Genomic DNA, 25,138 nt, shown 5'->3' with positions numbered 1-25,138 from the left:
GCTCATTAACCAAACTCCTTACCCCACATAACCCATCTCTTTCCCTTTTGACCTTGCTGTCCTGCTGCTTTCACATGTTCCATTCATGGAATTGTTACTTTTTATTTCCTATATTTTTATTTGTAAAGTTATTATATTCTTATGCACTACCTAAGCTTTTGTAGCATGGATGTATTCAGTGTCACCTACTAAACAAATTGTTGTCTAGTGGTATTGAAAAGCAACAACACCAACAAACACCATATAACCAACCCACCCAGTAACAAGGTGAAAGCATGTAGCAGCAGGCTAACACACCAACAACCACCTCATAACCCACCCAGTGACAGGGTGAAAGCATGTAGCAGCAGGCTAACACACCAACAACCACCTCATAACCCACCCAGTAACAAGGTGAAAGCATGTAGCAGCAGGCTAACACACCAACAACCACCTCATAACCCACCCAGTAACAAGGTGAAAGCATGTAGCAGCAGGCTAACACACCAACAACCACCTCATAACCCACACAGTGACAATGTGAAAGCATGTAGCAGCAGCAGGAAAACACACCAACAGCCACCACATAAATCATGCAATGATAATGTGAAAGCATGTAGCAGCAGGCCAACACAACGAATACCAGATAACCAACTGACACAGTGACGATGTGAAAGCATGTAACATAACCAACCGACACAGTGACAATGTGAAGGTATGTAACAGCAGAAAGGCCATCACACCAAAATCCACCACGTAAGCAACCCACATAGTGACAATATGAAAGCATGTAGCAGCAGGCCAGCACACCAAAAACAACCACGTAACCAATCCATACAATGACAATGTGAAATCCTGTAGCAGGAGCAAGATAACAGACCAACAACCATCACATAACTCATGCAGTGACTAGGTGAAAGCATGCTGCAGCAGCAGGCCAACACACCAACAACCCCGCCAACACACCAACAACCCCACATAACCAGCCCACAGTGACAATATGAAAGCATGTAGCAGCAGGCTATCACACCAAGAACCATCACATAACACACACAGTGACGATTTGAAATCATGTAGCAGTAGCAGGCCAACACACCAACAACCCCACATAACCGACCCACACAGTGACAATATGAAAGCATGTAGCAGCAGGCCAACACAACAAATACCACATAACCAACTGACACAGTGACGATGTGAAAGCATGTAACATAACCAACTGACACAGTGACAATGTGAAGGCATGTAACAGCAGAAAGGCCAGCACACCAAAATCCACCACATAAGCAACCCACATAGTGACAATATGAAAGCATGTAGCAGCATGCCAGCACACCAAAAACAACCACGTAACCAGCCCATACAATGACAATGTGAAATCCTGTAGCAGCAGCAAGATAACAGACCAACAACCATCACATAACCCATGCAGTGACAAGGTGAAAGCATGCAGCAGCCGGCCAACACACTGGCAACCGCCACATAACCGACCCACACAGTGACAATATGAAAGCATGTAGCAGTAGGCCATCACACCAACAACCATCACATAACCCATGCAGTGACAAGGTGAAAGCATGCAGCAGCTGGCCAACACACTGGCAACCGCCATATTATCCACCCACACAGTGACAATGTGAAAGCATGCAGCAGCCGGCAAACACACCAACAACTGCCATATAACCAACCCATACAGTGACACTGTGAAAGAATGTAGCAGCTGTAGGAAAATACACCGACAACCACCACATAACCAACACATACAGTGACAATGTGAAAGCATGCAGCAAGAGCAGAAGGCCAACACAACAATCACCACCACATACGCATCCTGCATAGTAACAATGTGAAAGCATGTATCAGCAGGCCAACGCATCAACAACCACCACATAACCCACCCACAGAGTGACATTGTAAAAGCATGTAGCAGCACCAGCAGGCCAACACACCAGCAAGCACCACATAACCCATGCTGTGGCAATATGAAGGCATGTCGCAGCAGGCATATGGGTCTACTATAGATGATCAAAATTCTAAAAAGCCGATTCCCATATGGCTGAGATCATATGATCATCTTTTGGAATTCTGAACATCGTTAAAAAAAAAAAAAAAACTTACCTACATGTTGCTAGCAGGGAGCAAGGCCCTCTGCACCCCCTGTGGGGGGGCTGCACCCCCCACCCCCACTGCAATTTAAATATACCGACTCCGTGATCGCACAATAGTGTGGAAGATGGAAATCTTCCCATTCCGTACTATACAGAGATGTCCATTCTGCATGATTGATATTCCAAAAGTCGATCATATGGTCTCGGCCATATGGGAATCAGCTTTTTGGAATTTCAATCATGTGTAGGGGACGCCAGGACTACACACCAACAGCCACCACATAACCCACCCGAACAGTGCCAATGTCAAAGCATGTAGCAGCAGTCCAACACACCAGCAAGCACCACATAACCCATGCTGTGACAATGTAAAGGCGTGTAGCAGGCCAGCCCTGTGGAAATTCACAGGTCCCTTAGAAGTACACACTGTATTCTTCTGCAACAGGCACAGAAACATATACTCCCTTCCCTGCTATAAGTCTGTTACCAGAAGTCCTGAAATGGAATAGAAAAATAGAATTGATCTTAGTAAATGCAAAATGAAAAATAAATAGACATAGCTTCCTGTGCTATACATGCATAGCACAGTAACATCCCTTCCTGCCATGAACTATCACGCCAAAAGCCAAAGAACAAAGCAGAACAGAATAAACTGCAGCTTTTCTAAACTATATCTGAATGCAAACTTTGATGACTGTATTTATTTCATACCTTTTTTCTCTCTGTTTGTAAGAGTGTTATTGCAATTGTACTCCTATGTAAATTTGTATTAGTATATTTTATTTGTTTACCAGGATGGTCTGACTGGGACACTGCCCATTTTCAGTGGAGGCCTGGGAAGAAAAGCTCCAGCCTATGCTTACATACAAAGTATCACAAAAAGTACAGAAATCATAAATAAAATTGGCAAAAATTGACACATTTACAGGATAAGAATGTAAAAACAAAAATATACACATAGTATCAAATAGAACAGGACTTTAAACACTTGAATATAGACAAATATATGGTTGAATTTATATATGTGGAAGAACATAGGTTCATAGGTTCATAGGTTTATACTACGCTATCTGCCCTAAGGCATTTATAAGCCTAGCCCAGAGTTTTGTGGCTTACGCTACCCCTTATGATACTGTGCCCATTAGTTTGTTGTGCCTCTGTCCAGCAGTGACACAGAGATGATTCCCGGGGTAAACCTATGATCTCCCATCCACCGGTCAAGATTTCTCTTGAACAGAGCCAGCGAGGTGCTCTGCCTCACATGGACCGGGATTTTATTCCACAACATAGGGAGTCTCTGGGTGACAAATCTATCCCTCCAGCATGTCCTATTTATATCCGTGCTAAGGTTTAAGTCGCTTGCTCTAGTGGTTTTGGTGGATTTGGATTTTTTGAGGTGGAGCATGTCCATTAATTCCGGGTTGGACATGGCCTTGTATGTCAGGCACAGGTCACCTCTGAGCAGATGGTATGCGACTGAATAGAGCTGGAGTTTCTTCAGTCTGGCAGCATATGACAGATTTTGGAGTCCCTTTATCCTTTTGGTGAGGAACTTTTGGGGTCTCTCCAATTGCTGCAGGTGTCGGGTGAGATACATCACGAATGGCGCATTGTACTCGATCATTGGTCTGATAAGTGAAGAGTACAGGGGAACAATGACCTCACTTGATCTGGATGTGAATCCCTTCATGATCAGGTGGGCAATGTAGAAGGTTTTTCTAACCACTTTAGCAATGTGAGTGTTAAAAGAAAGGCCACTGTCAACCTGGGTCCCCAGGTCCCTGATAACCTCTTCTGTGTTTCGTGGATTGCCACCTATATGGTAGCTTGGGGTTACCTTGTTTTTCCCGAAGGGTATGACTATACATTTTTTGGCATTTAACTTCAGGCCATGGCTCTGGCACCAGCTATCAGTTTCCGTGAGACCCCTCTGAAGGATATCTGTGTCCGATGTACTTTCCACTATGGCTCCCAGTTTGCAGTCATCTGCAAACTTTGTCAGCCATAGTCCTCCTATGTTAGCCTGTACTTCTGAGAAGTAGATGCCGAACAACAGGGGGCCAAGGACTGAACCCTGTGGGACACCACTTGTGACCGGCTTGGAGTCTGACATGGCGCCAGCTACTCTAACCCTGTGGGTTCTGTCCTTTAGCCAGTTTGCAACCCATCTTGTGACATATGGGTTTACATTTAAGCTGGTAAGTTTCTCTAATACCCGAGTGGGGTATTGTGTCGAAAGCTTTTGCAAGGTCAAGGTAGGCTGTATGGACTGCCTTTCCTCATCAATGGCCTTGGTGACTGTTTCGAAGAAGTCGACCAAGTTCAAAAGGCATGATCTGCCCTTGACAAAGCCAAACTGGGTCGGGTCCAATGTCTGCAAGTCCCCTATGTCTTTGTTTATGAGTTCCATTATGATCCTCTCCATAGCTTTGCAGACCAGGCTTGTTAAGCTTATGGGGCGGTAAATACCAGGGTCCGTAGAGGCACCGCCTTTGTGGAGTGGGACCACAGTTGCCGTACGCCACTCCTTGGGCACGTATCCTGTGGTAAGGCTAAGATTAAACAGCTGCCTTATGTGCAGGTTTAGTTCCTCATTGAGTTCGTGTAGCACACAGCCAGGGACACCATCCGGTCCCATTGATGCTGTGTTTTTAGCTTTAGAGAGAGCAGCTTTCACCTGCGCATTGGAGATGTCTGGGAGGCTGCACTCCGCTGGGATAGTTATCTCTCCTTTTGGGGGGGGGGGGTGAAGTTTGCACTGAACCTGTCTGCCAGTATGTTGGCAATGTCTGTGGGTTCAGTGATTTTTGTATAATTTTGGACTAATTCTGAGCATATCTGGGAGTTTCCACCCAGGTTTCTAACATAGCTGAAGAAGGCCTTATGATTGTCTTTTGAATCTATGGCAATTTTTCTCTCAAAGTTAGCCTTGGATGATTTTATGAGTGCTCGTATTTTTTACTAATAATGATCAAAGGTGTCTTCTCTTTTATGGATTTTGCTCTATCATGTAACAGCTTTCTCCTCTTATTGTAAAGTTTGTTTATGGCTGGGGTCCACCAGACTGGACGTTTGCCCTTGGTAGAAAGAGTCTTGGTTTTATTAGGGATTGCCTGATCCATGCAGTCCTGGAGGTGTTCGTAGAAGGCATTTGTAAGGGCTTCCGCAGCTTGGGTTGTGGTTTCCACTGGCTCGGGGCCTTGAAGGATACCACACCAGTCTTGAGTAGTGTGAAGTTTGCTTTAGAGAAGTTCTTCACTGTGGTCTTTTTGTTTGGGGTGGGGCGGGATGTGGATATCCAGTGAGATTAGTTTATGATCTGATCTCACCAATGAGGGATATACTTCCGGTGTGGAGCATTTTGTCCCCATGTTTGTGATGATGAGATCTAGTATATTTTCTCCTCTTGTGGGAATGGTGACTAGTTGTTCCATGGCATTTGAATTTATGAACTCCAGGAACCTTTGGGCTAGAAAGTTTGGGCTTGAGTAATGTTCCCAGTCTATATTCGGGTAGTTGAAGTCACCCAATATAATGGTGTTTGGAGATACATTTATACCCTCCAGTGTCTTCAGGAAGGCTGTGTGGGGTTCCTGAGTTTGAGAGGGTGGCCTGTAGCATGCTACAAATTGTAGAGCAGTTTTGCCTATGGTTAATTGCACGTGGATGGTTTCCGATGCTTCATGCGTTGCCACCAACCTGGAGGTGTGGATATCCTTGATGAATATGGATACACCCCCTCCTTTTGTGGTGTGGTCCAGGTTTTGGGGCCAGAACGCATGATATGAGGTAAAACCTGATAGTGCCGGGGTGCTCTCAGGAGCCTTGAACCAGGTTTCAGTCACAGCACAGACATCGATGTTCTCCATACTGAGAAGGGCCTCGAGTGCATGCATTTTGAGATTTAGACTTCTGGCATTGAGCAGCATTACCCTTAGTTTCTTCCCCATTTTTGTTTTCTAGGGTGGTAGGTTTAGAATTTGAGCCTTGCCTAAAAAAGGCACTATGGAGGTGGCAAGAGCTTTAGCCAATATCCAGAATCCCAGGGGTGACAGGTGCAAGCCGTCCCTTGCGAAGCAGCGTGGCTTGTCAAGCATGTCATCCCAGGCAGAAAGACACTGGATCCCCTTTGAATGACACCAGAAATTAAGCCAATTGTTAAAGCTGATCATCTTGTCTCTATGTTGTGGCATCATTCTTGGTGAAGGAAGGATGCTGCGCAGGGTCAGGGTCATACCTGCCTGGGCTATATAATCAGAGAGCTCCTCTATGTCTCTTTTCATGTAGTCCAGGGAGGTACGTCTCAGGTCGTTCACACCAGCATGGACAATGACTGAGTCATATTTGTACTTGCTGTGGAGTGACCCAAGTGCTTGTGTTATGTGGCGGATTCTAGTGCCCGATAGGCAGCTTACTGTGACCCTCTCCTTGTTCAGCCTGGTGAGTGGGACGTCAGTGTGTCTGACTATGGAGTCACCTATGACAAGTATGTTTGGTGTTGTATTTGGCCTTAAGGGCTGTGACTGCTTTGCACACTGATTTTGTGGTTTATGTGTTGCTTGTGGTGTGTCATGAGGTGGCGGTTGCTTGGGTGTCTGCTTTGCAGGCCTCTGCTGTTTAGGTAAATTTTTGCTCAGAGCCTCTGAGTATGTCTTTGTGTGTTTATGCGTTTGATTCATTGTTGTGATAGCTTTATGTGAGACTGGTTTTATGGTGTGTGTAGTTGCCTTCTCCTCCTGTCTGGTCTTGCCAGTCCTGAGTTGAGAGAGCTCAGCCTCCAGGTTGGCTAAATAGCTGCATCTCTCGCAAGTATTTGTGTTATGTGGGAGGAAGAGAGGGTTGTCTGTGTACATGAGGCAATTTTAACATTGCCTCAATATTCCCAGATTCACCAACTGGACAGGAGGGGACACCAGCATCTGGCCCTTTGACATGCTAGAGAAATTAAGAAGTTTGGGGTGTAACTGAATGAGAGAGGACTTAGTAAGGAAGTGGGTACTCCTGGGGGGGGGGGGGGTCGCTAGTGAGGGACTTTGTATAATACAAAAGTGCTAAGCCTGAAAAGAAGATGCTTTTAAGACAAGTGCTGAGCTTTTTTTTTTTTTTTTTTTGGAGAAAAAAAAAAAAAAGCTTTTTAGGAACAAGTACTGCGCTTTTTAGTTAAGGGATATACTTAACATTAGTTAGGAAACTAAGCAGGGAGAATCACTTAGGCGAAGTAGTGCATAGTTAGTAATACTTCCGCAATGAGAGTTGCAGCTAGGAATGTAACTACTTAAAGCGAAGTTGTGTTGTTAGAAGGGATATGTTAACAGAGTTAGTACGTACAGATAAATTGTATAAGTAATGCTAAGTTAATAATTAACCTAATAATATTAATGTGACGCTGTTTATCACTGAAACTAACTACCAAATTGACCAACTTAATGGTTAAAAGGGGCACAGGACTAGCCCACCTACCTGAATAACTAAATAAATAAGCATCATATCTACTTTGCCATGTGCACTTTTGGACACCATATGAGAAGAGAGACATCAGGCTGCTTGCAGGAGTCCTGAGGAAATCTACCAAAAAGATCCATGAGGGAAAGGAATATGACCAGATACGTGATAAGCTAGATCTCTTAATACTAGAGCCTAGAAGAAATGGGAGGGGCAAGATATGGGACATGTGAAAGGTCATTGTAAAACTGTGGGGTTGCATGGCTACAGGCATTAGATTTTAGATAACTAACTACTGCATGGATATTTGAAAGCACTTCTTCACACAAAGGGTTGCTAACCAATAGAATGGGCTTCCATAATGCAAGTTGGAGAAGAAATCCAAAAGGGCATTTGGGAGAGCATGGAACAGGTAGAGAAAGACTGAATGTGAAGGTTGGGATACAGGAGACCAAAGCAGACAGACATAGTCTCTCCTTCTAAGAATGTAATATAATGAAGTCCATACTAGGATGTGCATTAATTAAAAAAGCAATCAATGGCCATGATAGGGGGTGTGCAGTGTGCAGGTTTTGCCTGTGAGTGCTGGAGTTAGTACATAATGATGAAGCCTAATTAGTCTGATTAAAAACACAAGAGGTTAAAAACTGGGAAGCCCACATTCACCACTGATTATTGGCACTGGGCATTTATCTTATTAGTTACTTACACATGAGGAAAAATTTGAAACTTACTTGCTCATGTTTGTAATGAAGGGCCACTTAGTTTAATTCAACTACCAAATCTTATTGTGTCAGAAACACATCAATAACATTTTATTATTATTATTATTATTACAGGTTCATAGGTTCATAGGTAGGTACTAGGCTATTGGCCCTAGTGCCTATACAAGCCTAGCCAAAAAGGTACTCTGGCTTTCGCCACCCAAGAAAATTATTTTCCTGTGGCCCTGTCAAGCAGAACCACAGAAGTGATCCCCGGGGTGAATTTCCTATTACCCATCCAATCATCAAGATTTTTCTTGAAGAGTGCTAATGAGGAGCTGTGTTTGATATAGATAGGTAGTCTGTTCCAGAGTATGGGAAGTCTCTGAGACAGGAATCTATCCCTCCAGCATGTTCTGTTTATTGTGGTGACAAGGTTTAGGTCCCTAGAGCGTGTAGCTCGGGGGGACTGGGATTTCTTTAAGTGGAGCATGTCCAACAGCTCTGGGTTTGACATAGCTTTGTATGTTAGGCAGAGATTGCCTCTGAGTAGGCGATATGCGATGGAGTAAAGCTCGAGTTTTTTGAGATGGTCTGCGTAAGGCATCTGTTTGAGGCCAGTAATCCTCTTTGTGAGGTATTTTTGCGGCCTTTCCAGTTGTTGTAGATGTCTTGTGAGGTACATACCAAAAGGGGCGTTGTACTCTATAATGGGTCTAATGAGTGATGAGTAGAGGGGAACAATGACCTCTTTTTTTCTGGATGAGAAACCTTTTGTGATGAGGTGTGCCACGTAGAAGGATTTCCTGACCACTGTGGCGATGTGATTATCAAAGGAGAGACTACTGTCTGCCTGTGTCCCAAGGTCTCTTATCACACTTTTGGTGTTAAGTAGACTACCGCCTATGTGGTAGTTCATGGGTACAGAGTTTTTACCAAAGAGGATGACAATGCACTTTTTGGCATTGAGCTTGAGACCATGGCTTTGACACCAGGCATCTGTCTCAGTGAGACCCTTTTGTAGGAGGTCCACATCGTTAGGAGTTTCGATTATGGCTCCTAGTTTGTAGTCATCTGCAAATTTAGCTAGCCAAAGATCTTCTGTGTTAGCCTGTACTTCAGAGAAGTAGATACCAAACAGGAGAGGACCCAGACTGAACCCTGTGGTACTCCACTTATCACTGGTTTGAAGTCTGATTTGGAGTCTGCTACTTTCACAGTGTGGGTTCTGTCAGTAAGCCAGTTGACAACCCATCTTGTGACATAGGGATTTATACCTAGTTTAGTGAGTTTATCTATAATTCCAGAGTGGGGGATGGTGTTGAATGCCTTGGCGAGATCTAGATAGGCTGTGTGAATTACCTTACCCTCATCTATGGCTTTGGTGACTACCTCAAAGAAGTCTATCAGGTTTAGGAGACATGATCTGCCTTTTACAAACTCGAACTGTGTGGGGTCCAGAGTTTGGAGATCTCCAATGTCTTTGTTTATGAGTTCCATGATGATACATTCCATGGCCTTGCAGACAAGGCTCGTCAGGCTAATGGGGCGGTAGTTCCCGGGGTCTGTTGTGGCCCCCCCCTTTGTGGAGTGGGATAACCGTCATGGTGTGCCATTCAATGGGCACAAAGCCTGAGGTAAGGCTATGATTGAACATGATACTTAGGTGGGGTGCCAGTTCATTCTGTAGTTTGTGTAGAAGGCAGCCTGGGATGTTGTCAGGTCCCATGGATGCTGTGTTCTTGGCTTTGGAGAGTAAGGTTTTTACCTGTGCAGCCATGATTACAGGAACTTTGCATTCTTCCCGTATAAAGATGGGCCTTTTAGGGGGTGAGAGGGGGGTAAAGTTAGCACTGAGCCTATCTGCCAGGATGCTGGTAATATCAGTTGGTTCTGTATATTTAGTACCATTGTGCTGTAACTCAAAGCAGATCTGAGTGTTGCCATTGAGATTCTTGACATGGCTATAGAATGCTTTGTGGTTGTCTTTAGAATCAGTGGCGATTTTGTTTTCATAACTAGTTTTGGAGGATTTTATGAGGGATCTCAGCTTCTTACTGAGGCTGCCCAGGGAGTTCCTCCATTCGTGGGATTTTTACTCTTTTTTGCAACAGTTTCTTTCTTCTGTTGTAGAGTTTGTTTATGGCAGGGGACCACCAGATTGGCTTCCTGTTTTTGGAGGATAGCATCTTGGTTCTGTTAGGGATAATAACACGATCCATGCACTCGTGTAAGTGCTTATAAAGTGCATTTGTGTAGGATTCAGCAGTCATACCTCTATTGTCTATCTGCATGGGTGTCGTGAAGTTTGCCACTTCTGTCTTAAGAAGCATGAAGTTGGCTTTGGAGAAATTTTTTACGGTTCTTTTCCTAATGGGGGGGTAGGAGTGAGATGTGGATGTCTAGGGTGATTAGCTGAATATTATTATTATTATTATTATTATTATTATTATTATTATTATTATTATTATTATTATTGTTATTATTATTATTATTATTATTATTATTATTATTGTTATTATTATTATTATTGTTATTGTTATTATTATTATTACTGCTACTATGGGATTGTGTCACACCTCACTCCTTATAAGGAGTAACAAGTTTATAGCTATAAGATTTGGCCTCTGATTGGCTGGACACTGCAGTCCACAGTATAATCAATATTAAAGCATGTGTATAATAGGGATTATATACTTAAATTAGCCGTTCACAAACTGAAGTGGTTTACAACATTTGCTGAATAGCTCTAAGTAAAATATTGGAGAAGAAAATATGACAGAAGATTTTAACCTTGCATATCAACAGACCTTATGTATAGTTAAATGACCTGTTTCATCTTTGAAAATAATAGATATTTTTTCCTTTAGTTTATCCAAATCAAAAGGTAAAAAAAGTCACACAGACAAACCATTCAGTAAAAAAAAAACACCCAAGCTCACTATGTGATACCTTAAGCTTCCTGTAATGGAGGTCCATGGTATATGCAAATGACCCCTTAAGGGCATCTGAATGTCCATGACTTTTTTTTTACTTTTTAAGTCTTTATGGTTACATTCAGGCTTTATTAGGGTTTGGCTTTATTGGCTTGAATGTAACCATAATGACTTAAAAAGTAAAAAAAAGTCAGGGACATTTAGAAGCCATGTAGCTGAAACACTTAATGTCTTTAAGGGATAACTTGCATATGTCCCATGGGCCTCCAGTGCAGGAGAGTTAAGGTATCATACAGTGAGAACTAGCTTGGCTTGGTTTTTCTTGCATTTGTTTTCCTTTAGTTTATACCATTTAGTCATTTTCAAGAAAAAATGCTTTGCAATTCTAATAATTATTGTTATGGAGTATATTTTGAGTGCATATGTTAATGTTCAACATCTCAGGTTTACCAGCTAAGGCATGAAACTTCAGAACCACATGATTGATAAACAGGTTACCCAAGCAAGTTTCTCCCTCTACCTGCTGAATGAGACTTTTGTTCCTCTCTCTGTAGTAACGTTTATAGTCTTTTGTGATGTCAAATCCTGAGGAAAAAAATTGCAGTTATATGTAGGTTAACATTCTTATTGCAAACCTAAGCATTTTTAACATTTCACATCCTAGTTGACCCACTTGTTAATGCATTTAGCCTTGTTGAAAATACCCAATTTAAAGATGTTTGTATGCCTTTTTTTACAGGAGCTTTGCACTGTTGAAGACCCCTTTGATGAATTCACATCAAGACATAGCTTGGAATGGAAATTTTTATTCCTGGACCACAGGTAAGAATTTTCTTTCTTTCTTTCTTTTTCTTTTTTGACAGTGAATTTGAAGTTGCTGGGAAAATGAATATGAGCAGGAGTTAGCATCAATTATTATTTAAAGTGTTAGGAAACGTAACCGGGTATATGAAGGAGTTCTAAGCTCCATATAAGATGGCTCGTTGTACTAACATTTTTGCAAATACATTTTACTTTAGGCTTCCCGTTATTTTCTGTTTGACTTCAGCTTTTTCAAAATTTGAAAATATCAGGTGCGTGTGTGTGTGTGTGTGTGTGTGTGTGTGTGTGTGTGTGTGTGTGTGTGTGTGTGTGTGTGTGTGTGTTTAAGGGAAAGGAACCTTTCTTGGAGTTAAATATATGTGCTTCGACCAAAAATATCCATTAACTTTTCATTCTGGTTTAATATTTTTGTATACCCATCTTCCATAAGAAACTAAATATAAATTAATAGTGTTTGGCAATTCACCAGGTGTTGTAACCTGCAGTGACTCAGTACAATATCTTTAACTAAATAACGATTATTGCAGATGCAGGAAGGCTACAGGGAAGACTTACTCACACAGAAGTCTTCTGAGTACAACTGTCACATGACGCACACAGCTACCACTGTGCTGAGCTCTTTTTAAGAGGAGTACTTTTATTACGGCTTCAGATATTACTATACATGACATCATTCTTAATCTAAAAAAATAATAATTGTATATCATTCTGTTAGATATTGTGTTCAAAACATCTGATGTATGCGATACAGTACGACTTTGTCAGCAAAGTATAGAGGTCCTTCACTACAAACATAAACTAGCAATGGCCTCATCTCCCCTCTTTTGTAAATGAAACTGAACATGCACTTTCATGTTGATGAAGTTATGTGCAGTCTAAAGATCTGAATGGCTTTTTAATCAACATACCAAACATGCGTACATTTACAGCTATCAGTCCCACAAATATCACTTACTTTAAATTCACCATTGCAATTATCATTAGAAGGCCAAGGATTCACAGCACTCATCTATCTGAGACCTAGCCAACACATCATTAGTGAGATTATGAGCAGTTCCATGAGCAAATTTAGAGGTTATGTTCTGAACAGAGGAAAGTTCAGGACTCACTGAAAGATCTCCCAGTTCAGTTACATTTTGTACTTCTCTAAGTCAGGACATTTCCGAAAATGTCTTTTTTTTCTTTTCTTTCTGATCTTGTTATCCTGACCTTGTATCCAAAATGATCTATCAAAGTTGGCTGCCAAAGTGTTGTATCTTATTATTGACAAAATTCTGATGTGGCACTTTTATGCTTTATTTTTCCCCTTCTTTTAGTAAACACAGATTCTTTGCTATGTTAAACTTTCTGTTCCCTGTGACTTCAGCATAGTAGGTGAATCAACGACTGCCTATCACCAGGTACCCACAGTGAGAAAGAAATCATTTGCTTTGATTTAAACATCAACAGTTGGACTGTGAAACACCACATCCATCTTATCTGAAACACAGAACATCTCAAATGTAATCTCTGAAGTAAACAAAAATCATAATTTCGAAAAATGACTGTAACAAAAGATAGAAAATAATTATATTTATAAGGAGGCTTCACCCCTTCAGTGTGGGGTCTGTCTATATACCCTTGAACCTTAATGTGGCACAGACTTGGAGAAAAGGATGGTATGCAAAAATAATAGTAATGATAATAGTAAATATAATATTAATAATAATAATAATAAATAAATAGATGGATAGATAAATAATCTCACTTTTTTCCAATTTTTGCAGCCCTGCAATCTTGCCATAAAATATAGCACCTGTAACAAATCAAGAGCCACCATACTAAAGTATTGACAACATGTAAATACAGTTCTATATCTGAAATATCTCAAGATCTTATAAAACACACAATCAACAGACAGGTTCCATTTAGCAGCTGAGCTGGAGATAATCCTTTTCACTGTAATCGAGTATATTATGATATTCCAAGACGAATAAGTAACTATCACTTAATCACTAGAATTCAGATAGTCAGTTTTCTTTATCAAACACTCAGCTTTGGTGATAACACGATTCATTCCAGAGCTATCTGGGAGAAAATTCCTTCCTGATGTATTACAACATCTCCCCTGCCAATGCTAGTACACTTAACAGAGGAGTATCCCGACTAGAGAAGGAGTACCCCAAACAGAGGACTACCCCAAACAGAGGAGTACCCCAAACAGAGGAGTACTGCAATCAGAGAGGTACCACAATGATGTGCACTGTCTGCTTCTCTTCTCTCTCTTTATCAATGATCTTTCTCTATGGTTACTAAGCGTAACCTGGTTATGTACCCTGATGTCGATCTTGTACAGCAAACCAGTACAACATGCTCTGAGCTGCAAGACAATTTCCAGGATAGCTTTGCACAGCTATAAAACTGGTCATCCTCTAACGAGCTTTACCCCTCCTCAAAAAAAAAAAAAAAAAAAAAAAAAAAAAAAGACAATGTCATGGTTTCTCCTCAGCTAAGAAACTGTCTACTATTCTACCTATTCTGTTAAAAGATCACAGAGGAAACTCCATCCCTAGTGTCACTGAACAGAAATATGTAGGTCTGATACTTGACCCAACTCTTTCTTTTACTACGCACATCAACAATATTATTAATAAAGTCCTGATTCGACTCAAGCTATTTATGACAGTGGTCATTTTCTCTCACCAATTGCTTGTTCAGTGATTTGCCAAACGCATATGAATACCCAGACCTGAATTTGTCTTCTCAAGTATCAGTGCCGGTGTTAGCATTCTGGGGACCCCCAGCAGATGTCAAGTTGGGGGCCCCTACTTATTTCCAGTTTACATATCACCTCATCACTGCCACCCCTCCTAAGCAACCTCTTAATTCATGCTGCAATTTTTTAGAAGTAGCAATCACAGACTGACCTGTAGCTACAGTGGTCTTACATTACAACAGGCCTATGTAGCACACTATGTAGGCCCATCTGGAATTTAGTTGCACCAATGATACATTGCAGCAACTCTATATACAGGTCTGGACTTTGTGAAATGGTGCTCTGAGCCTACTGTTTCATCACCTCCGAACATACACATAGAGACACACACACACAACCAACCATACCCTCAAGTCATCCCCTGCCCCCCCCCCCCCAATCTTGGGTTCCCTATACCACGTACATTACTTTTTTCTTCCCTTTCGTACATATTGTCTTACTCTTCAGCTTTTTCAAGAAGCCATGCCTTTTTATATGCTTTGAAGTGCGTTTTTAAGTTTTTTTTTACACAACCTTTTTATCCAATGATAGCTTGAACAGAAACTGTGATTAAGGAAAGAAACTGTGTTGCTGTTCAGCTTTAGTTTTCTTTGCATCCTTTCAACACAGCTTTTTTGACCAAGTACAGCAATGACCATTTAAGAAATAACTCAGTAAATCCAGAGCCCCTAGAAGCCATTGGGTTATGTATGCTCTGAAATACATTTAGAACATTTTCCCAACATTTTAATCCAATAGTAGCCTAAATAAAAATCAGGATTAAGAAAAGAATTTCAGTCTTATTTCTTTTTTGTTTGTTTTATTTCAAGGAAGATATAAGTTGTAACAAAGGCTTAATGCTCAAAGATGACAAAATAGTAACTCACAATAAACTCACAAGCCAGTTGTTGTCTGGATACACAGATCCTATCTGGGAACTGCCTGCCTATGCATCCCTTTGGTGTTAGACTAGGATGAGGTTCAAATTGTCACAGGCAAGTCTCCTCACGACTCAACCCAAACTGTCAAAGGCAGCTACCTGTATACATGCTTGAAGTGTAATTGTGAGGAAACTGAAAAGAGGAAATGATGATTATGGTAATGCATTCTTCTTTGCTGCTCTTAGACAGGACAATGCCCCTGCACAAGCTATAATAACTTTCTTTGTACACCTCTGAGGTCTGTGTGAAAAGTAAAAAAAAACAATGACCACAGTGTCCTCAACCCAACCACAAACTATAATAACCTTATGTGCACTCTTCTAAGGTTTGACTGTGATGAAAATTAAAGTAAAAACTGCATGATCACCCCCCCCACACACACACACACACATATAACCTACAGCAGTTTTCTGTACATACACATCTGAGCAGGGCTATTTTTAGAATGTGTGCAGGTGCCATTATCAGCCTTATCCTGCCAGGGTCATATCACAGCCCTGTTTAGGTTAAAGGGCATAATCAGAAAATTAATACATTTGTTCCTCCTCATTTTTCCAACCAGCCACAGCTTGTGTAGGGCACCCACACAGACAAGGGTGACTAAAGGAGCCCCCTGTATCCAGTTATAGATTCTGGGGAGTGGGTCCCCAGACTATTAGAAGATCTAAGTGTCTGAATGTTCTGTGATATATTATGTTCATTACCTTTGAAATCTACATTTTTTACTGATACCCAGAAGAATAATCTATGTGTCCTGGCATTATTGGGTGTGTGCACATATAAAAATCAGTGATATTTTTTACATACACACAGACGCGCACACACACACACACACACACACACACACACACACACACACACACACACACACACACACACACACACATGCATAAACCATAGCAATACTAGTTTTGTACTTATTTCAGCAATAGATTGTGCAACACTGGTGCTGGCATACCAGATCAGTGGCTGCCATTTAACAATCGTTAAACAGCAGCAGGGGTAAGTCATTTTTATTTACCTCATTGGGAAATAATTGCAGGGGTAAGTCATTTTTATTTACCTCATTGGGAAATAATACAAATCTGTCACTGGCCCTGATTTCACAGACTTTTCCTGATTTTTCTCATAATTTTGCTCTATCCTTTGAAAATGTTTGATTTGCTTGTAAATCATTCAGGATTACAGACAGTTAATGAATCCAGACATCCGAGTTTCATGCTTAATGTACAAAAATGCATGCTGATGCAAAAGGTGTTACACTATTAACTTTTTAATTGAATTAGAGTAATATTTACAACTTGTTCCTGATTTTAAACTTTATCCTGCTATTATATGTACTGCACTGAATTCTTCTACAGAGAAGCTAAAAGTTGTAGGATCTGGTGTTCTGCCAGTAATTAAAAAACAGCCTGAAAGGGAAAACCATCCCTGAAGATCAGAAGCATCAGCTTTTCTTAAAATCCAAAGTTTGCACTGGTATTAATCACTGCTGATTTCCCTAGTGCCTATCTTGTTTAAGTTCATTAAAGCCGAAAGATACAACAACAACTAGCTTTATCCTAACAGAGTCATATCACAAACCTATTCGGGTTAAAGAGTGTAATCAGGAAATTAATGCATTTTTTTCTCCTCATTTTACCCAAACAGCAGCAGCTTTTGTGGGGCCCCCACACAGTCAAGGATGGTTAAGGGGGCTCCCTTGAAGCCACAGGAATTGCAAGCAGCTAAGCTAGCTATGTTGTTAGTTTTAGTCAAGTGAATGTCCACTAACAGATTTTAACTAAGCCAGGGGTGCTATGTCAGTTGTAAAATATTTAATTAAGCTGTGAAGCCTGTTGCTCGATAAAACATTGTTACTATAACCAGAGAGACCTTTTGAATTTTAAAGGCAATATAAATAAGAATTATTACCCATTTGGTTTATTAAGTACACAGTATGCTGTACTGGCTTTTGTTGGTTTGACAGACATGTTACAAAATATCAAGGTAAGACAACTTGGTGTGGTTGGACCGCCCCCCCAAAAAGGGGGCCCCCAGTGACCTCAGGGTTCATGGGTGCCTAATCCCGGCTATGCAAGTATCATAATGCATTCAGTCCACAGTGCCCAGAGAATGCAGATTGCTGATGTATTCTGGTAGCAGACTCCTTGCAGCACCATCACAAACTACTTGAGAATGTTAACTTGCTATCCATACCTAAAGAGTAACCCTTTTTCTTAATACACAAATCTTTAAGGAATTAAATCCAGGCTACTGCACACCCTCCCCATAAAGACTTAGAAGCTCACAATATTATTTTATCCTCCATTGTCACGGCCTTCATTTAAATCCATTATAGTGGAAAGAGTCTTCTCTAGACTGGGACCTGCAATCTGCAACTACTTGCCTATTGAAGTTACAAATAAGAAACTATTAGAGGCTTTTAAGATGCTCATAAAGAAGATCCTCTGATAGAATTTATCTGCAACTGCTGCCATGACTATGGTTAATTTCACATAACTGTACTGGTTAGGTCCAAGGCAAAATCTATGCTCTTGTCACTTTAATAACCATATTATATTTTGTATGCATTTATATATTGTATGCTTTTATAAATATGCATTTGCCAGTTTTATTGTAACTCTCTGCTGACTCATAGTTAATTACATGCTGTGTTTTGCATGTTTGTTAATGTTTTACAATGGGATAAACTATTGTATTTCTACTCATGGAGGTCAGGTCATAGCTGAAAGAGTCAGTAGAGTAGCCCACCTATCCAGTTATCAAACAGTATGGAAACAATTAAATTAATAATGATTGTGTGTATACATATGTGTATGTGTATGGTTGACATTCCTTTGTTTGAATGTTTTTTCTTTGGAGCAGGATAAAGGCTGGATTGTGTTATTGAAAATCAGAGCAGACTGGCTTTTCCATCTGTGAGATTGGGGTAGAGTGGGGACTGGAGAATTTGTGTTTTCCCCACTGCAGTATAATGTCAGAGTTGGCATGTTTATTTACCTGAGGGTATGGAGAGCTTGCCCCCCTGCGAAAACACTTGATTAGGTACATTTTTTGTGTTTTTCAATGAGTTTTCATTCAAGCACTTGAGCTCAATAGTTTGTAGTTCAATATGTTTTTTTTTTCTGATTTTGAAACATACAGCCATATCTATATCTATCATGTCTATATGTCTGTCTGTCTGTCTGTCTAGCTATCTATAAACTAAAGGATAAAAAGGTCACACACACAAAACAAGTTACAGTTTTCACTGTGTGATACCTTAAACCTCCTGTAATGGAGACCCATGGGATATATGCAAATGACCTTAAGTACATCAAGTGTTTCAGCTAAGGCTTCTGAATGCCCATGACTTTTGTTTTTTACTTTATAAGTCTTTAAGATTAAAATCAAGCTAATAAAACCAAGTATTTCTCAGGCTGACTGAGAAACCTGCACAATGAACTTGAGATAAAACGTCTTGTCGGTTATGCTTGCCTAGTCAGCCTTATCATGACAAGTGATTTAGAAGATGTATTTGCGTTTATTCATCATCAGCACCAGTATATGGATAGTTTTCATTATCACAGTATTAATTTAGTCAAATAAAGAGATAAACTGTTTTTCCAGTTATTTAAGCAATAGCACCTGTGTTACTTCCATGTCCAGCTGTGTTCTGAATGTGAAATTTACCTGTAGCATCACCATCTTCTGTAGTGACAGATATGCATCATCTAACAGTAGAGGCTTCAGATTCTGCTGTTCTCTGCATGCATCAGGCCATGGTGACAGGTCCACCCTCTGTAACACACTAATACATTACAAAAATGATCCATCTGTGATGCATGCAGTCCTAGTAATATAATGCATGAATTACCATCATGTAACATCTCTGTGCAGGTATTACAGTACATGACATTTGCTTGGTGGCAGTAGGAGTCTGTAAGTTTATCAAATCTTCCCTTTAAGTGTGTTTTTAATATTTTACATCTGTCTACTCCTACCTTCCTCTTCATTCTTCCTCCTCATATCCCATGCCCTCCTGAATACCACTGTGGATTCCTTCTCAAAGACCCCTTTTAGTAGTCCATTTCATATGCCCGCAGCCCTGTCTGTGACAAAACATTATTTCAGAAATCCATGGACTAGTTAGTACCTGCTTCTGCTGCCTACACCTCCTCTTCCTCCTTCCTGTTTAAGACAACCTTTGTCATCTTGCAGCAATGATTTTCTACATCAGTATGGTGTCTCCCTGTGTCTTCTGCTCTTTAGTGATAAGTAAATCTCTAGTCATATAATCTCCTCCCCATCCTATATATCTGTCAAACCATTTTCATCTGGGTTCTGTCAGCAACCTAATGTCCCTTTCCTTGTATGGCCCCCAGAAATCAGTTGTCAAAGAAAGGACTGTCTGGGGTCCTGTAATATTTACACTTTACCTGTTTGCTTCTGGAGTCTATTCTTTTGAGAAGATGCCCCAGCATTCTATTTGCTGATGCCATCGGCCTTTCACTCTGCTCTGCTTAGTCTAATTCAGCTGTGCTAAGCATCTCATATTCATTTATAGCCCTCCTGTCATTGGTTCCACTGCCTCTCAGGCTGTATCGTCACACCAGGGTCATTCTAGGGCAAGTGGAGTTCTTTGCACTTGTTTACACTGAACCTAAATGACCACTTCCTGCCCCTTTGTTCAGCTCTTATGCAGGTTTGTCTTGCTATCCTTCACTGATTTGCCTATTTTTGTGTCATCCATGATAAGGTTAATCCTGTTCTCAGTTCATTCTATTATGTCAGAAATTAGCACATTAATAATCACTAGATCCTTGGTCATCTTCTGCAGTACTCTTAGCCACTTTTTTATGCTACACATTGTCTCTGTCACCACATCTGTTTACATACTACTCTTCACTCACATAGCAGTTTTGTACTTCATTCTAGGTTCTAGCCCCATCTCTTCCAGTTTTCCTATCAGCTGACTTTGCAGGACTAAGAAAAAGCCTTGTTGATGTTCAGGAAATCATGTCTGCTAGAATTCCTTCGTTAGGTCCAAATATAATCTAATCACTGAACTGGAGCTTGGACTGGATTGGGGAGGTTCTTTGGGCCATAAATCCATTATGATTGCTGTCTTGGAGATTATCCTTCTCTTGGAAAACAACAAGCTTTTCCCCAGGATTGTTTCTATTACTTGTCCTTCCACGTGTGTTGGGCTACTTGGTCTACAGCTCCCCAGATTTTCCCTGCGTCTTCTTTTGTACAGTGGTGCCATATGTGTCCTCCTGCCCTTAGGCACCTCTGCAATAAGCTATCATTTGGTCAAGATTTCTAGCAGGGGCTTTGCAAGCACACTGAGCAGATCCCTGAAGATTGTGTGAGGTAGCCTATTTAGCTGTTGTATGTTATACTCATAAAGGCTGCGAGTTTCATGTCCAGTCCATCCCTCTCATCCAGGTATCCGCCCGCTGTTCTTCCCGGCCTACACTACCTACCTTCCAACATGGATCCCTACTTTTGCTTTCCGTCATTAAGAGAGACGTTACTTCTTTCTTTGTGCTTTTTGATTTTCTTCCTTTCTTTGTTCAGCCTAGACAAGTTTTCCTCTCTTTCTCCTTCCTGCAAAATGCCTGAAGAAGGTCTTGTTTCTTCATTGTGATTCACAACTTGTAAGCCCAACACAGCTCAACGAGTCAGGAACCACGATAGTACTGCAGTTAGTTTCTTTTATTAAAAAACCATGCACCAACGATGACACTATTAGTTGAGCGCTTTCATCTAGTGAATCTAGATTTCTTCAGAACATCAGACAAACTGTTTGAATACACTTTAAATACCTTAATTTCCCACCTTTTTCTAAAAACAATTACCCAATTACATACATTTAACCCTATGCATCACTTATGCAGTAAAATATCCATCTCAAACTTGATTAACCATCTTGTCCTTTAACTCTATTGCAAACTTACTGCATAATGTGCTGTTGTTAAAATATAACTTGGAAACACATCAGTATTCACAAATGAATCATATTATTACTGTATGTGCAAATACTGCTGTTATGGATTAAAAAATATATAACTAAAATATATATGTTATACTAAAAAAAATACAAAATTTGATAAATAATTTGATAAAAATGCAGTACAAAAAGAATCAACCAACACAATAACTGTTGTTACATACATAGTGATAGCTTATCTTGTATAATATCTAACATTTTTTATTTGCCTCAATATTTCCACAAATTTTGTATTTTTTTTAGTATAACATATATATTTTAGTTATATATTTTTTAATCCATAACAGCAGTATTTGCACATACAGTAATAATATGATTCATTTGTGAATACTGATGTGTTTCCAAGTTATATTTTAACAACAGCACATTATGCAGTAAGTTTGCAATAGAGTTAAAGGACAAGATGGTTAATCAAGTTTGAGATGGATATTTTACTGCATAAGTGATGCATAGGGTTAAATGTATGTAATTGGGTAATTGTTTTTAGAAAAAGGCGGGAAATTAAGGTATTTAAAGTGTATTCAAACAGTTTGTCTGATGTTCTGAAGAAATCTAGATTCACTAGATGAAAGCGCTCAACTAATAGTGTCATCGTTGGTGCATGGTTTTTTAATAAAAGAAACTAACTGCAGTACTATCGTGGTTCCTGACTCGTTGAGCTGTGTTGGGCTTACAAGTTGTGAGTTGTGTTGTGGACTTCAGGAACTTTTGTGTGAGTTTCTTCATTGTGATCCCTTCTGCTAACTCTCTTTCAACTTCAGCCCTTTTTTTATCATTTTGTTAGCCTCCTTGTATGATGCCTCCCCTACTGCGCCACCTCCTCCTTTCCATATCATGTAGGCCCCATTGTTTTGTCTGAATCACCTACCTTATTCCTACGCAGTCATTTTAATGTTCTCTGTTCAATGTTCACCTCTTAGTCCAAGTCCAAGTTTATTTATGTGCTTTCCAAGCACCATAACAGTAAAACTATATAAAATAAAACAAATGAAAAGACATACAACAAAAACATCATAATAGTAAATGGCATAATGACAAATGGGTAGGCAAAAGGTTAAAAACATGTGCTGGGTAATAAAACTGAGGACTATACCTAGCATAATGCCAACAGCACAAAATCATTTATAAATTAAATATGATAACGGACTGAGACCATTCAAAGATAAGATAGAAATGGTTGGATAACAAGGCTGGTAAGGAGTACTGCATTATAATAAAATGAGGTAAAATAAAAATAATATTAACAATTATTAAAGATAACCGTGGTGGTGGTGCTGCGGTAGCGTTGTCGCCTCACAGCAAGACATTGTCCCTTTCGATTCTCAGTAAGAGCGTCTTCTGTGGAGACATGCGTGAATGGGCGTACCTTCGTTGAAGGTTGTGCGTTAGGGCCGGCAACTCAGCACGTAAAAATCAACTGCCAATCATTAGCGGACCGGAGTTCCGCTGTGGCGACCCCAACAACAACATTAAAGATTAAATGCTAAATAAAGCAGATGAGTTTATGAGACCTCGTAAAACCAGATAATGTGGAAGATCCCTTCATTCACTGAGGAAGAAGATTCCAGAGTAGCCCAAAGATAAAAAGACCATTTCCAGATAATGTTAAAAGTATTGTGGGAACCTCCAACAGCCTGTGGGAAGAGAAAAGTAGAGAGCTTGCTTGACAGTAGGGGACCAAAATCTGTTTTACATATGGGGAACCAGATCATACAAGACTAAATACACCAACAGTAAGACTTTAAAGGCTGTAGTGATGAAATGGTCTGCCATTGTAGATTATACATGATGGAACTAATGCGAAAGCAAAGTACCTGTAAGTGCCTGTACTGAGGAATTCTGAAATGTCTGCAGGTGTTCCAATTTACTGTTGAATAGCCCTATCTAAAGGGAATTGCAGTAAACAAACAGTGAAGAAATTAATGCATGCACCCTTACCAAGAAGCCATCTGGAGGAAGGAGATGCTTACTCTGGGAGATATTTCAAAAGTGAATATAAAAATACTTCGTAAAAATGATACCTGGTCTTGAGGAATCAAAATGTAATTGAAAAATGAGACCAATGTTTCTCACCTTTCCTGCAAAAGCTAACATATTCCTACTGTAAATCATAATAGGGTCAAGCTTTGGATAATAAGGTTCCCTGAAGTTGGCACAAGTAGCCACAGCTGCAATCATGGATGAGTTTAGTTGCAGATGGATAATATTCATCTAGTTTGTATGGACTTCAGATCCTCAACTAATGAATCCACATCTGACAGCATGTCCTGTGAAAATGAGAAATAAAACTGAGCCTTGTCAGTATAGTTGTGATATTGGAAATGTCTCTTTCTTATGAGCTTTCCCAATGGAAACATACATTGAAAGCAATAATCTAACTAAAACAACCTGGTGGATTTCAGATCTGACAGGATAGATTGATGGAGAGTTTATCCCCATAGATCCAGAGTAGGATCAAAGTGGATCAAAAAGGATATTGTGATGTAATGTGACAATTGCCGGGGAGAGATCCTGGAGGGCAAGACTGTACCACTGATTCATTGCCATTAAAGGCCATGCAGACCCAAGTAAGGGGCTGTGTCAGTACTGTCTCTTATGTGGAAAGTAGACTGGAAATAATTAGGGATGGAATCAGAAGTGTAGCTGCCTTTTGTGGCACCTGTTTTTGGTCTCTATGTTGGTGCCCTGCTTTCCCCGTTAGAGCAAAAAACGTCTACTGCTTGTACTGGCAACATCCACCCTCTCTCCCTCCTACCCCAGCTCTTTAATAAAAGACCAAATAAAAGGTCCACAATCTGGAGGCTGGTGCTGTTGAACCCTTCAGCCAGGTCTTATTTCTGCAATTCATTCCCTCCTCAGCAAAGGGGCAATAAAAAATTCGAAATCAGGTACCTGGAGCTCCTGAAATGGTATCATCTCAGTTTCTGCACCCTGCTCCTAACTCTCCTTCCTCAGATTTTACTTGGAGAAAAAAAGAAACAAATATTTTTCTTTTAAAGTGTAGCAAACTTCTTGCTACAAGTGTAGCAATAAGTTGCTACAGTTTACATGGTGCAGGGAATGCTACAGTGCTTTGACCACAAATGTAATACCATATTTTAAAAGCCAGTATGCATTAAACTAAAAGAAGTGATGTGTGCCTTTGATGTTTGGTGGTACCCCTGACATGAGCAATCTGTGCTCTGTTCTGCTCCTGATGTGTACCTTCTGTGTCTGGTGATACCTCTGACATGTGCAGTCTGTGTTACATGCAGTTCCAGGTGTGGCTTCTGTGTCTGGTGGCATTCCTGACATGTGCAGTCTGTGTAGTGTGCTGCTCCTGATGTGTGCCTTCTGTGTGTGTGATAGTACCCTTGACATGTGCAGTGTGTGTTCAGTGATGTCCCTGATGTGTGCCTTCTGTGTGTGTGATAGTACCCTGGACATGTGCAGTGTGTGTTCAGTGATGTCCGTGATGTGTGTCTTCTGTGTTTG

General features: G+C 40.4%; 1 protein-coding gene across 1 annotated transcript in view; it reads left to right on the top strand.

Annotated features, from left to right (window-relative positions):
• Positions 1–25,138, top strand: part of LOC122789623 (circadian locomoter output cycles protein kaput-like) — a 1,222,827-nt gene that overhangs the window by 649,338 nt on the left and 548,351 nt on the right. The window contains exon 9 of the mRNA XM_044057016.1: positions 11,909–11,991. Coding sequence (XP_043912951.1) covers positions 11,909–11,991 — 83 coding nt within the window. The remainder of the gene's footprint in view (positions 1–11,908; positions 11,992–25,138) is intronic.

This window comes from Protopterus annectens, chromosome 15.part0 (assembly GCF_019279795.1).
Source record: "Protopterus annectens isolate FY-2018-M chromosome 15.part0, PAN1.0, whole genome shotgun sequence".
Taxonomy (NCBI): domain Eukaryota; kingdom Metazoa; phylum Chordata; order Ceratodontiformes; family Protopteridae; genus Protopterus; species Protopterus annectens.
The sequence above is the reverse complement of the archived record's forward strand: the minus strand, read 5'-3'. Positions and strand labels throughout refer to the sequence as shown.